Source organism: Indicator indicator, chromosome 15, assembly GCF_027791375.1.
Source record: "Indicator indicator isolate 239-I01 chromosome 15, UM_Iind_1.1, whole genome shotgun sequence".
NCBI lineage: Eukaryota > Metazoa > Chordata > Aves > Piciformes > Indicatoridae > Indicator > Indicator indicator.
This window is the reverse complement of record NC_072024.1, coordinates 11849610-11864163: the sequence shown is the minus strand read 5'-3', so window position 1 is coordinate 11864163 and position 14554 is coordinate 11849610. Positions and strand designations below refer to the sequence as shown.

The 14554-nt window shown below is 41.0% G+C and overlaps 1 protein-coding gene across 1 annotated transcript in view; it reads left to right on the top strand.

The window, feature by feature from the left end:
• LOC128971738 (netrin-4-like) overlaps positions 1 to 13637 on the top strand; it is a 48568-nt gene extending 34931 nt beyond the window's left edge. The window contains exons 6-10 of the mRNA XM_054387384.1: positions 6557 to 6770; positions 7713 to 7849; positions 8865 to 8933; positions 10072 to 10242; positions 13501 to 13637. Coding sequence (XP_054243359.1) covers positions 6557 to 6770; positions 7713 to 7849; positions 8865 to 8933; positions 10072 to 10242; positions 13501 to 13637 — 728 coding nt within the window. The remainder of the gene's footprint in view (positions 1 to 6556; positions 6771 to 7712; positions 7850 to 8864; positions 8934 to 10071; positions 10243 to 13500) is intronic.
• The last annotated feature ends 917 nt before the right edge of the window (positions 13638 to 14554 follow it).

The following is a 14554-nucleotide window of genomic DNA, read 5'->3' as shown; positions in this document are numbered from 1 at the left end:
CTTGTATTTAACAGCAGGGTGATGGTTTAGTACCCAACATCATGTGTAATGTTAGATAACAGATAAAGTCAAGCAGCACTGGAAAGCAGTGAGGAGGAAAAAAAAACATTGTTTGAAAACACAGCCTATCTCTGAAGAAACTCTAGAACAGTTTCCCTGGATGAAATCAGACCTTTCTACCTCTGCCTCTTTTGTCTGGTCTGGTTACAGGCCTCTCAGTACCCCCTGCCAATACACCACAGAGCAAAAGAAAAACTGTTCAGAAATTTACCTTGCTGAAAGAGTTTTATTCCTCTTGTGCCAGTCAAGCACAATGATGTTCTTTTCACCTGGGAACACTTTGCTGCCAGCAGAAGGCCTCAGCTTTTACAGCAGACTGATGAGTGCATGATGCCTGTACCTGTGTGGAAATATAAGTGAGACTGTGGCTATATAGCTATAAAGTCCGTGCCTTTTCTATTTACAGTGAGGAGGAGAATTCCCACAGTGACATTTGACAAATTAGCTTAATAGGGTGGTGTTTTGTATGATGAAAGAAATGATCCCTAAATTCTTCCCATGTGGTTTTCAGGCAGTGTATAAGCATGTGCTTCATGTTATGCTGTACCTCTGTGAGGAATTTTCAGGGAATGCTTCACTATTGGTTATTATCAGTGACAGGAAAACCAGAAACATGAATGCAGACAGGCAGAGTTGTTTTGGTTAGAAGATTTCACCTCCAGGGCCATCATCATCAGCTGCTTATGCCTAGAGCTGATATTAAAATGAAAGGCCTCTTGCAAGATGTAAGACAGAGGCTGCCTTCTGCATCCTTTAGATTGCAAAACTTGCATTGCTATTAAACTTCATAGAATCATAGAACCAGTCAGAGTTGGAAGGGACCACAAGGATCATCCAGTTCCAACCCCCCTGCCATGGGCAGGGACAGAACCTCATCCACCCTGGCCTTAAACACCTCCAGGGATGGGGCCTCAACCACCTCCCTGGACAACCCATTCCAGGCTCTCACTACTCTCATGGTGAAAAACTTCTTCCTCACGTCCAGCCTGAATCTCCCCACTTCCAGCTTTGTTCCATTCCCCCTAGTCCTATCACTACCTGATATCCTAAAAAGTCCCTCCCCAGCTTTCTTGTAGCCCCCTTCAGATACTGGAAGGTCACCTCGGAGCCTTCTCTTCTCCAGACTGAACAGCCCCAACTCTTTCAGTCTGTCCTCACAGGAGAGGTGCTCCAGCCCTCTGCTCATCCTTGTGGCCCTTCTCTGGACACCTTCCAGCATGTCCATATCCCTCTTGTAATAGGTGCTCCAGAACTGGATGCAGTACTCCAGGTGGGGTCTCACCAGAGCTGAGTAGAGAGGGAGAATCACCTCCCTCGACCTGCTGGCCACACTTCTCCTGATGCAGCCCAGGATCTGGTTGGCTTTCTGGGCCAGTTTGGTGTGGTATGAGTAAATTATTCAGGTTGTGTGATCCTAAAAAGTGTGGCTACTCAGCAGAAAAACAGTTGATGCTTTGAGTGTTGCTGATATTTAAGAAATTAGACAGCTGGACTATCAGTTACCTCAGTGTGCTGATCATAAATTGAAGAGCTGCCACTTCTGAACTAGCACATTTGTGAGGACTTAAATGCACCAATTCCAAGAAATCATCTCACTTTGAGAAAACCATGCAAACAGTGCCAGACTAACAACACTAAATAAAATCCCCACCCACTAGGCAAGTGCTGAAAAGCTGTAATAAACTGCAAATTAGAGACGGAATGGGTGATGTGGGTGAGAGCAACCTGGTCCTCGGCTTCCCGTTTTGAACTTGGAAAAAAAAAGCCATCAATGGGAGATCAAAACTTGACCCTTGTGTACAGTAGATACTGAGCTGAGAAAGGAAATCTGATGAAAAAGCTGAATGAAATGCTGTGCTAATCCCTTTGAGAAAGCACGCTTGAAGAGTGCTCTGCCATCCAGAGCAAAGTCTAGGTTCAGCTGTAATATCCCCCTCAGGCTCCCAGAAAGTTAACAGGGCACTGCTCAGGCCCAGAAAGAGTCTTTAAGCATTAGTCATAATGAACAGCATTCTCTCTTAATCACTGCTACGAAAAAAATGTTGTATAACAATCGGATGTGCAGGCACTATCCAAACCATCCTTTGCTGACCCTTCAATGTGAGACTGCTGCAAAGACATTCCCTTGAAAAAAGGTCTGTTGAAATTTGACCTGTAAGTGTGAATCTGCTACTCCTATTTGACTGCAGAGGTAGCCTGCCTCTGATCCCTTTGCTTCTCCTGTTCCTAGCAGCTGGGAATGAATGACAACCAGATCATGTGCAGAGTATTGTTTGGACATTGCTTAAATCTGTGTTTAAAAAAAAAATGGAAGGCATGAAAAGAGCCTCAGAGCAAGGCACACACCTGCCTGTTATTGGGGGTGACAACACAGGATTATGTAGTGTGGATACAGACTTGTATGGAAGCTTTGACTTGGAAGCCTAATCGTTTCCTAACCAATGGTTAGAAAAGCTGCTGTATCCTTGGCTCTTTCCTGTGGCTTATTTGGAGGCTTAAGGGATCCTTCTGAAACGGCACCATCCTTTGTACTTCACCCTTTGCTTAGCTTAAAAAGTAATGCAGGCATGTAGACCATTAGAAAGGGTCTCCAGGAAAACAAGCTTTTTCATTCTGAGCACAAGGATTGAAAATTAAAATGTGCCCAGATGTACATGCACACACATACTCTGAAAAGCTCTGCTTCTCATCCTTTTACTTCTGAGCAGAGGGAGTGAACTCTTAATTGTAATATCACAAAGGCCTGATTACATCTTGGTTCACAGTCTGTCTTAATCAGTCTGACCACACACACAGCTGTCTATCTTATTTCCTTCATTTAAGAAACATCATTGGCTGAGTCAATCCCCACATCTGACATGCTTTAAAAATTGACCTGATTTGGTCATATGCTCCAAAGATGCACATGTATATATTTCAGATTCCAAAGACTTTGCCTGATTTTTCATTTTGCCTGTTTTTCATCAAACAGCCAGAGTCTGCTCATAGCTGTATTTTATGCAGTAGTATTAGACATAAGTTTAAGGCAAGGATACCTCCAAGTCTACTCAATTACTTGCAGCACTTGCTATTTTCCTATAAGTTGGGACCATATTGTTAGAACCATATTATATTTTACATCTGTGTCTAATTACATGGGAAAGGCAGCTGTGCTGAGGGCAGACAGATTTATTGAGGACTTGAGTGGAGACTGTTGTATGAATTATTCATTTTTCATTATTGCTTGTCTCCTTTTTACAGTAGTTTCTGAAAAAAACCCAAAAAACCCAAAAAACACCAGTACAGGAGCGAGACTAGAAAAGGCAAGAGGATGCTTTGTGGTACTTATGACTGATAACCAGTCCTGAAACACAATGATGAAATTGTTCATTATACTGCTGTCAAGGGGAGAACCCAAATAAACCAGCCATCTCTGAGCCAGAACTGTCTGCACACCGTCCCTAACATAATTGATGATGCCTTTGACAAACAAGGCCATTGTCATGTCGGCTGGTGTTTTGTTAGGCAGGGAGGTGGACGGAGGGAAACCAAGGGTTTGCCAAATGTCTTTTGAAGCAAAAGAAGAAGAAGCAAAAAAAGAAAGAAGAAAAAGTCAACTGAGAAAGATGTTGGTTATCAAACATTGGGAAATGTAAAAGGGTAAGGTTTTGAAAATTTCCTTTTATGTTTCTTTAATCCTGAGGTTTATCCGCAAATATGTAGTACTGTTAAACAGATAAAGCTCAGTCATCAACAGCTGCCCCTTCAGCATGTGACATGTGGGCTCTTATTTTGGGAGTTACCTTAGATGCACAACTGGGATTTTGGCCATAATACTCTGGAAGCCAGACAATGTACACACCCAAGCTGAAATGCTAAATAAACACAGACTGAGCAAAGCGTTTGCAAGCCACTTGTATAACTCATTTGAAAGTGTTGTCCGTTTACTTACTCAGCTTGCTCTCTGATCCACCAGAAGCTGTCCTGTATTCAAACTGGGGAATATCCCCCATAGTTTATTTGGCAACATTACTTTTCCTGAACTGTAACCCAAAATGAAAAGAAAAAAAAAACCCAACCATTTTTTTTCTATCTCTTCATCAGCTTCTGCCACTGCTATCACTCACTGTCCTGTAATACTTCCCCTTAGGGATAGCATGGGAGAAGATTTCATTCCTGAATCAGGATCTAGTCTCAATTACTGCTAGGCAGTCTAGTGATGCTAATGATTTACCCATCTGTTATGTGACACTAAATGATGAAACCTGAATGTCAGAAATAAGATGGAAATAAAGTCATAGAAATATAAGAAATTAGAGGTGAAAACTCCACAGGTAGATCCTACATACAGAGATGTTATAAAGTAATCAGAAACCTGGAATCAAGCCAACCCAGATGTTGTCAACTTATTTCTTGTGGCTGAGACCTGTCTGCAGTAAAGGAAGCATGTGTTTCCCCTCCTTATCCTCAAATCTAAGACCTTTTTGTCAGAGATGGATGGAACTAAGTGTTTCCTCTCTCAGGGTGATGTAGTCAGCTCTGCAAAAATCTGGGCAAAGATAATTAAAATTAAAATTGAGCAGTAACAAATCAGAACTTGCCTTTGAAACTGTCAGTGCTAATGAGCACTTCATTGTTACACCTGCTCTCCAGAACTGACAGCAAAATCCCTGGGTTTGCTCCCGAAGTCAAGACTGCTTTGTGGCAAACAGGCGAGCCTGCTGCCATCCACCAACCAGCTCATTGTGTTGAGTACATTGCCCATGACAGCACACTTCTTTTCTGTCCTTAGGCTGTTGTGCTAGTGCCCCTTGAAAACAACTGACTGAGATCTGTCTACAACAGAGTGTAATAATATTATTAAAAATATTGGCATAAAGAACACAGGGCACAGTGAAAAAATAACTATGTAGTAAAATCATAAGAGAAATGCCCTTGAAACAAAACAGCTCTTGTACTATTTTCAAAATATATTTTCTTTTCTTGAGCATCCAATAGGAGGTTGCAGATGAAAGTGAATCTGTCTCTGCTACACTTAACACTCTTTATAGTCACATCTTTGCCCCTTCCCCTTGGAAAATGATGTGTGGAATCAGAGTGTTCATTGGCTATCTTATCTGTGAGCCCATGAAGAAAAAGAGTTTGATTAGAAGCAGTGATGGCCAAACTTCAAAAGCTGTGGTGACCATGTTTAGTTCAGATAATCACCCAAAATGTTGGCCCTTGATCCAAGCTATCTAAACATCTTGGGTGTTCAACATTTAACTGAAAATCTCTGTTGAAGTGAGTCTTAGCCATGAGATTTTTATTTGTGTCCTCTTCCAGATGGATGAAGAAGTGATGCATTTCCTTTTCAGTCTCCACTATAAGCAAAAGCCAGGGCATGCTGCTTTGTGAATACAAAAAAAAAAAAAAAAAAAAAAAAAGATATTAAACATGAAGGTCTGGAGTTCAGCTCATTTTCAGTTCTCACTTTAATCAAACTTGTCTGAATGTCAGAAATGAGTGGTTATGTTTATTGCATCTCAGCCTTTCTGCCCTGATTAAGAGGAGTCAACTGTGTTGGCTTTGCACCACTCTCTGTAACTATATGACATTCCACCTCACTCCCTGATGCTATCTCATTGGGAATGTACTGTGGGGTTATGACAATTTATTGCCTGTGAGGACAGAGTTGCTCTCAGGATCTGTTTTACTGACAAGTTGCTGTTGAGCTGCCAGGCTGGTGTCAATATGGCAGTAGCATTACAAAAATCTTGGGGGGGGGGGGTATTTTGTTTGTTTGTTTGTTTGTTTTTTCTATTTTTTTTCCTTCTCTTTGCTCAACTGCAGCCTCACGTAAAATACATCTAGTCAGTTTAGAGATTTTCTCATATTCTTTTTGGCTTCCTTGCAACAAATCCACTCATCTGTTTGTACAAAAAAATGTCATCAGCTTCATTACACACATACAGCACTGTGTGGTGAGTTGTGTCCCTTAGAACTTGCACTGAAGGAAATTTGTGGACTCTTTTGAGGCAGAAACAGAAAAAAAAATATTTGAGGTCATCTGCATAAGGTGCATCTAGCCCCAGAGGAGACAGTCATTTTGTGATCTGTGTTCACAGAAAGACAATCTAGGCTCCAGCTATCATTTTTCACCTTGCCCATCCTAGTCTGTCTTTTGCAAAACAGTTCAGAAGGGAATCACCTGCAAGCCCCTTTAAAAGTAAACACACTGGAGGCTTCCTGCTGCCACTTCAAAACCCTGTAGGGCCAGGAGTTCTGTAGAAGAGGTTCTTCCTTCTGCAGGGAAGAGCTAACTTTCACACTTATGGGTCCCAGTTGTACTTGCTTTGCTGTGCTTAATGAGTTAAAAAGAAACAAAAATAATGTTGCAAATGGAGGCTACCAATTCTGACTTAAAACTACTGAACATAAGGTAGAGGGCATGAGTTTAACAGCCTTGCAAAAATGTCTCTTAACAAGATGACCCCATGGCACATAATCTGAGTCACTTCTTACCCTCTCTCCACAGCTTGTGCCTGCCAGCCAATGGGTTCAGTCAACGCAACTTTCAGCAGGAGCTGGCGATGCCACCCCAAGACAGGATTCTGCTACTGCAAGCCAGGCGTGGCAGGGCCCCACTGTGACAGATGTCTCATGGGCTACTGGGGCTTCGGAGAAAATGGCTGTCGCCCTTGTGACTGTGCCAGAGACTGTGACCAGCACACTGGAAACTGTTTCAATGGGTAAAGAAGCCCTCCTTTGGGTCGGCTTTGAGATGGGATCCCTGGAGATGCTCAAAGTGGAGCTCGACAGAGTTCTGGGCAGCCTGATCTAGTTGAGGATGCCCCTGCTTGCTGCAGAGGGGGTTGGACTAGATGACCTTCAGAGGTCCCTTCCAACCCAGACCATTCTATGACTCTATGATTCTATGAAATGCAAACAAAGATTAACCAAAAATACTGCAGCAGTGATAGTAGTTGGAGAATGCTGGAGGGTGCATGACCATGTGGAAAGGTGGCTGTAAATGATAAATGGTTTCTTAGATTCTACTTGGTGGCTGGTACACTTTAAAGTCCATTGTATTATCCAAAGCAACCTTGAAATGATGATTTTTTGCAGTAATAATAGGCAACTAGAGAATCCCATGGAAAATATGTACAGCATCTTTAAATGCACCTGTTTTCCTTGGGAATGGATAGAAGAGTCTGGAGACCTTGCCTCTCATCTGTGTCCAGGGTAAAATGAATTACAGGGTTTGTTTCTAGAGGGCAGATACCTGTACTCCAAATGTGTATTAATCATTACAGAAATCCTACAACTTGCTGAGTGACAGCACTTTTACAGGTCCTGCAGGTGCCCTCAAGTTCCTACTGAAATCCACAAGTGGTCTCTAACTTTGAGTCACTTAATTCAGTAAAAACAACCAAACCAAAAAAGGCCAAATACATAGTTACCTTTTAAAATGCTAAGTCAGCTGTGGTAAGGCCTAAATAAAAGCCTAGATCTTGTGATACAGCATGATCTTGTGATACAGCATGATCTTGTGTATGGCATGAAGTCTTATTTATATTCCCAACCTGAAGAAAGCAAAGCTCGTCTGTCTGGGTACAGCCACACGCTGCAAACACTTGCTTCCCAACCATCTTGTGTCCTAACCAAGTCTTCTGTTTTATGTGTCCTTCCAGCTATGAGAACAATCCATTCTTTAACATCCCCATTGGGGGACAAATCCCTGACCTGGTGCAAATGCCAACCAACGAGAGTGAAGAGGAGTGGAAATGGAATGACCATGAGCAGGGATTTTCTGCACTGAGGCACCCAGGTAGAGACACCCAGCCTGAGAGCCCAGAGTCTGGGAACATTTTAGAAGCTTCACTCAATGCCAGTTCTTTCTTCTCTCAACCCTGACAAAGTCCCCCACTCATCTCCACCTTGTCTGTCCCCCATCTGCTGGTGACATCTGCTACTCTGAACTATATAGGTTCTCATTGCACTTACATTATTTTCCAGACCAAGTATACTATCCAGGTTTGGAGTTGGAAATTGGTAAGTCATAGGCAAGATTGTGTAGAAGAAATATTCATCTTTTGTGGTTGTAATTATAGTCAAAATGTTTCTGATAGTACACAGCTCCTTCTCAAGCATTCAGTCCCTGTTCAGAACTTCAAATGCTACTTGTATAAAGATTGTGTCAGCCACCAGTGAACTGCACCACCTTTGGGGTGGAATGCAAATGATTTTAAGAGTAAGGTATTCCTCATGGCACAACAGATTAGGAAAGAAAGTCAAATATGCTGTGGCCAGCTAATGTTACAAAGTAAGCAGGGTTATAGAATGAGGTGGAGCCTTTAATACTTTATAGCTCTCACTTTTGCTTCCAATGTATGAAGGTCAGCACTTACAGGCATCAATGGGTTTCTAAGACCCAGAGGCCATATTGCCACCTATTCATACCTTGACTTTGAGAGGGATATTACCTTGACACCAACAAGGATCAGGATTTTTTAGTTTAAAGGACTGAGTGAGGGTGTTATTACTTACATGATTTATACTTCAATCTGATTCTTACAAATCTCTTTTCAGTTTATTTACAGTACCACAGACCCCATGAGAGCTGCATTTTACTTGACAGTACTGATCAGATTTCAGAACAATTATGGTATCATCTAACAAGGAACAGATTAGCAAATAACTGAGCTTACTCTCAAATTTAAAGTCTATCCAGATTATGGGAACTATATACATATAACTTCGTAACTGAGTATCGTTTGCCTTTGTTTTCTCTCTCATGCTCTGGCTCTTCTCCAATCCTTTGTGTTCTGTGGCTCCCCTGCTAGAAAAGTGTGTGTGCAAAGAAAAGGTGCTTGGAAGTGTCACTGACTTCTGCCAAATGAAATATGCTTATGGTAAGTGGGTGACATACCCTCAAGGTATGATAATTTTACAATATTCTCTCTATGCATGTTATAAGCCGATATCTACGAAAAATAACAAGACTAAGTCAGGAAATAAGAGGCAGGATTTCTTCTGCCTTTTTTTGTCTAGTGACATATCCAACTTCTCATCAGAACTGAACAGCATTTTTCATGAAAAGCTCTGTGGTGTCTCCTTTCCACCCAGTTAGCTTCCTTCTTTACAGCAGACAGAGTGTGAGAATTGTAACCTGATGGAATGGTTGGCTTCAGCATCAATTAATGTTAAAAGCCTTGCATCTAAACTACCATTGTTCTTGCACTCTTTATGCATTATGCATATGCAGGTTCAAATAGCCATTCTTGATTACCAAGAATGTATTTAATCCTGTTTATGAACACCTGGTTCATGCCATCACATGAAGCAAGAAAGGACAGCTCTGTGATTGAAAGGTTTGATGTGCTCGTGTCATGACACAACAAAGCCTGCTTGTGGGGCTGATCTAGACAAGACAACCCTGCCAAAAAGTTATGGCATCCTGTTAAATGAAAGGAACAGACATTTATCATGGTGACCAGATGTTGGGCCACGAAACAAAAATGCTTTTTCTGGTTTGTTGTGCAATCGTGAGATTTTAGACATGTGACATGTCTGCAGTCTGATGGGAAACTTCCTGACTTCCTTCCTGTAGAGCAGACAGCTCCTTCCCACAAGACAAAGTCTTTGAGAGCGTTAAAGCTCAAAACAAGTTTTCAAGCTGCAAAATATAAAGCCTAGAATCAGTGTGCTTAAAAACAGACTGTTAGCTGCTGAAGCATTTTCCACCTTTCCTATGTATACCTACATGTGTTTCTCTGTATTCCAAGCTTTTGCCCATTAAAAAGTGGTTGCTCAATAGCATGGTGAAAGGATCAGTTAACTGCTTTGATAGAAAAAAATGGGTTTTCTTCAAATTTATTTAAAACAACCATAACTGAAATGGGCACACTTTGGAATATGCTTTCTGCACAACTGCAGTGGGTTTTCTTCATGTCTTCTTTCAAGGTGTTAAAATTCTACCTTTTAGCAGCATAAACCAAAATTCATTTAGAAATTCATTGCTGTTCTCTATCTGGATGTGTTTTGTGGCAGTGATAAAAGCAAGAATCCTATCAGCTCATGACAAAGGGACCCATGCGGAAGTTATTGTGAAAGTAAAGAAGGTGCTGAAATCAGGCAAAGTGAAAATTTCTCGGAGCAACAGAAGCATTTACCCAGAATCCTGGACCAACAGGGGATGTACATGTCCCATTCTCAATCCTGGTAAGGACAAAATGCTTAACAAGTCTTTTCTTCCTTTCTAAACAGTGGTGAGAGTTATTTCTGATCATTAGCTGTGGCTGCTCAACATTCCCATCAGTCTGGGTCAGAGTCCTTTGATTCATCCACACCAAAGAGGGAGTCAATAGACAGCTGCAGTAAAAAGCATGTTCTTATCACAGAACAAAGTTTTAACAGAAAGCCCAAACGTCCTGGAAATGTTTTACTTTCAGTGACTCTATTTGATCTGTGACTAGAACAATGTTTGTGAGGGATAAAAAAAAAAAATCCCTGTATTTTTTATGTCCTAAATTTTCTTCTTCACTTTATATTCTCACATCATTTTTGAATTCTCACTTATTTTTGAAAAGCTAGAAAATGCTAAGAAAATTTTGGAGAGTAGAGGTAATTAACAACTTCTATGCCCTATGAGGAGCGGCTGAGGCAGCTGGGGTTGTTTAGCCTGGAGAAGAGGAGGCTCAGGGGAGACCTTATTGCTGTCTACAACTGCCTGAAGGGAAGCTGTAGCCAGGTGGGGGTTGGTCTCTTCTCTCAGGCAACCAGTGACAGATCGAGAAGACAGTCTGAAGCTGCACCAAGGGTGGTTTAGGCTGGATGTTAGGAAGAAATTCTTCACAGAAAGAGAGATTGGCCATTGAAATGTGCTGCCCAGTGAGGTGGTGGAGTCACCATCCCTGAAGTGTTTAAAATAAGACTGGATGAGGTGCTTAGTGCCAGAGTTTAGTTGATTAGATGGTGTTGGGTGATAGGTTGGACTTGATGATCTTGAAGGTCTTTTCCAGCCTGGTTAATTCTGTGATTCTGTGTAATGGTTTCAAATAATGAAAATTAAGTCTTCTTTCTTCTGCTGTAGATTCTTATGCATTCAGTGGTTTGTTCCATCAAAGTCTAGAGCTGACAACCTGTAGCATATCAGAAACCAGTCATGGTTGGAGAGTATAAAACCAAATTAATTTAATTTCAGACCAAATAAGACAGGAAAATCTTCAATAATGAGGAAAATAATTTTTAAAGTAAATAAAGCCCCTCTTTTTATTACTACCTTCAGACAGGTCTCTAGGTTTGATCCCTAACTACAGTCTATCAGAATGATCCACATTTTTTCACTTAATTATGAGAATTCCCCTGCAGCAGTGGAGTGGAGAAGTAGGGTAGAAATCAGCAGCTTTCTCCTGAGCTCTGCTGCAGGCAGAAACATCACAGTACTGACTGCAAAGCTTCACACTGGTGCTGGGAAATGTGAGACACTGAGCAGATACAGTCCTCTATTCAACCTTCCCTATTGCTGCCTTTCCTGCAATATGACTTAGTGGACCACAGGTAGAAATGTTTACTTGAACCACTTGAACAACAGCTAAAATCTCTGGATAAATATAACCCTGCAAATTTGAGCCTGGACTCTATTTTTTAAAGTAGAATTATAGAATCATTTAGGTTGGAAAAGACTTTTAAGATAATTGAGTCACACTGTAAACCTAACTGCCAACCAAATTCACTGCTAAACCGTGTCCCTAAGTAGATGCTAGGTGTTTAATTCTGCCAGCTTTTGATTATTCACAACTTTTCTTCGTATCACTGTAGTTCTAAGTCTTTGGGGCCATATTCTGGCATCAAATTCCAATAAGACAATAACTTTGGGTGTCATTAGGATGACAGGTACACTAGGGATTCTGTTTCATTAGTCCAGCGTACACCACAGAAAATTATGGCTTGTCATCATTCTAAAAGCAGCAGCTGATAGAAAAATTACTTCATGTTTTTCCCTCTGAATAGATTAAAAATGTATCCACTGAGTGAAAGGAATTCCTTGTGCTTCACTTAAAATGTAAAGTTTAATCATTTAAGACAAGTTCTCAGCTGAAATGAACCACATGCAAGAGGCAGTTGTTTTGGGAAAGGCTGTGTCCAATTAAACTCCATGTGATTTTTCCTGTTGTGGCAAAATGACTTGTACTGTCTCAGAAACTAATTTTGTTTTTCAGTCTCTGTATCAGGTGAAAGCCTGCATCTGAATTCACACTGAAATGTAATGTGGACCACGGGCTGTCTTTGAATTCTCACATCAAATTTTTGCCTTAATGTAGTCCAAATGAATAAGGTGTTTTCCTTTACCTAAACTCCAGTGGCAGAGTTTTGCGCATGAAGTATTTACCAGTGAAACTGTAGGAGCCCTGAATCAGACATGAATAAAGCATACTGCTTAAAGATGAGAACACAGCTGATCCCACACAGATACCTGAAGAGGGAAAATATGACAGGGCATTTTTCTCCTTTGGAGCTCTTCAGCTTTACTTCTCACCTCTTTAGAAACATAGGGCTGAAGGCATACAGCTCAGAAATTTAGATGCTAGAGATAGAGGTGTAATGCCTTTTGATATAAATTAAGGCTATGGAAAGTCCCAGTCTTCTGCAGATCTCAACCTATGACTAGACTGAACCCCTGCCCCAAGATCACAAGCATGCCTCAGCTCATGGTGGAAACCTTATTGTCTGTCTCTTCTTGGGACTTTCACACCCACCTTCACCCTCTTTTCTAGAAGGGTGGTAGTAGCAAGAGGACAAAGATCCCTGCAGATCTGTGTGCAGAACTTCACATATAACTTGTCACAGGTGTCTTTCTGTTTCTCTAATTCTGATCACTGAGGAAATTTTACTTACTACAGTTCGTACAACACAGAGTGCTCATACATCTACTAAGGCAACTATATGATTTCATTAGTAGTACTTGTTTCTTGTGACCAGGTGTAGTCACACATTTCTTTTGTTCACAGACCTCTTTTCTGAGGCCCTGCTACTTTTATCTTAGGTTAGAATCTAGGAAGTCTTGTTTTCAATTTTCACACGTAACACCAGCTTCCTCATCTGTTCAGATCCAGTTCTGCTACTCATACCTATACAAGCCAAAAGTGATGCTGCTGAAGCACAGGGAGTTACTATGGCTTAAAATAAAGGTCAGACAAATTAGTCTTGAACCTGGTCATCTCCATATGGAAGTACTTGATTTCTAAGTGGTAAGGCCATTGGAACCGTATCAATTTGTAGTTCTAGAGAATAATCATATGACCACACTTAACTTGTGTGCCCAGGAGTCAGCACTGACAATAATGTATAAATTGTATGAAGGTGGCTGAGGTGCTAGATGCCAGATCCTTATGAAACAGAGAAATTCTGTATTTAGTTCTTCTGCTTTCTTCTATTTATTGACTGAAGTTTTGCCTTTTTTTTTCCTTCTTAAACTAGGTACTGATTATCTTATAGCAGGCCAGGAGGACTCTAGGACCAGCAAACTCCTTGTGAACATGAACAGCCTTGTGAAACCCTGGAAAGCATATTTGGGAAAACAAGTATCAGATATTCTTCGAACTGGGTGCAAATAATTTCTGCTTCAGAAGTTACAGTGCTGAACTTTGCCTTTTAGTCACACTGCAGTGAAAGGTGTAGTTAGTTCATGTGTTCCCATTCAACAGACTCCTAGATGAAGTGAGGAAAGCAGACTTACCATCCTTTCTCTTTTCACATGCTTAGACAGGAAACTTGGGACATGACTACTTTCTTTCAATCAATGTACAGCCTTATCACACAAAATTAACTAGTGCATCATGTGTAGGTTACAAGTCAGTTCTTAATTTCAGCCTGATTCCACACACCCAGAGAATCATTTTACAAGGCAAAACTAAAGATATAGTTTAGTGTTTTCACACTTCAGGTCAGAGCCTGATATTAATACATATAAGCTGCTTAAATAATGCATTCATCATGTGAGTGTAGTGACCACTAATGGGCAGCTTTACAAGTGGCATAATACTAAACAAGTATGTCAAAGTAACACTCATTTAAAAGAGCTCAAACTGATTAAACATCAGACTGCAATTATGCCAATATAATGGGTTGCTTTCTAGAAGGCAATTATTTTTCTACTGCTGAACAGCAACATTCTGATTTGTGGCTTATCTTGGGACAAACTCCTTTATAGATGTACATTGCTATCATCAAAGCTTAGTGCTGAGGTCTGCTGAAGCAGCCACCTTGGCTCAAATTCCAAACCCAACCCTTGCTCTTGAAGGCCATTTTGCTCTTTGCTGTAGTACTTCAGTCTGTAACACTACAAAGGTTTCACAGCAATTACTATTTAAAAAACCTTAATGCTAGAAAACAGCCAAAGCATGTGAGGAACTAGCAGCTGGGATTGTAACACTATAAAAGCTACAAGGCAGAAGCAGGAGGGGGTAAATGGATTCTCTGGACTGTGTATTAAATTCAACCTGGCTTTTGAGCTGTGCTCAAGACCACTGGC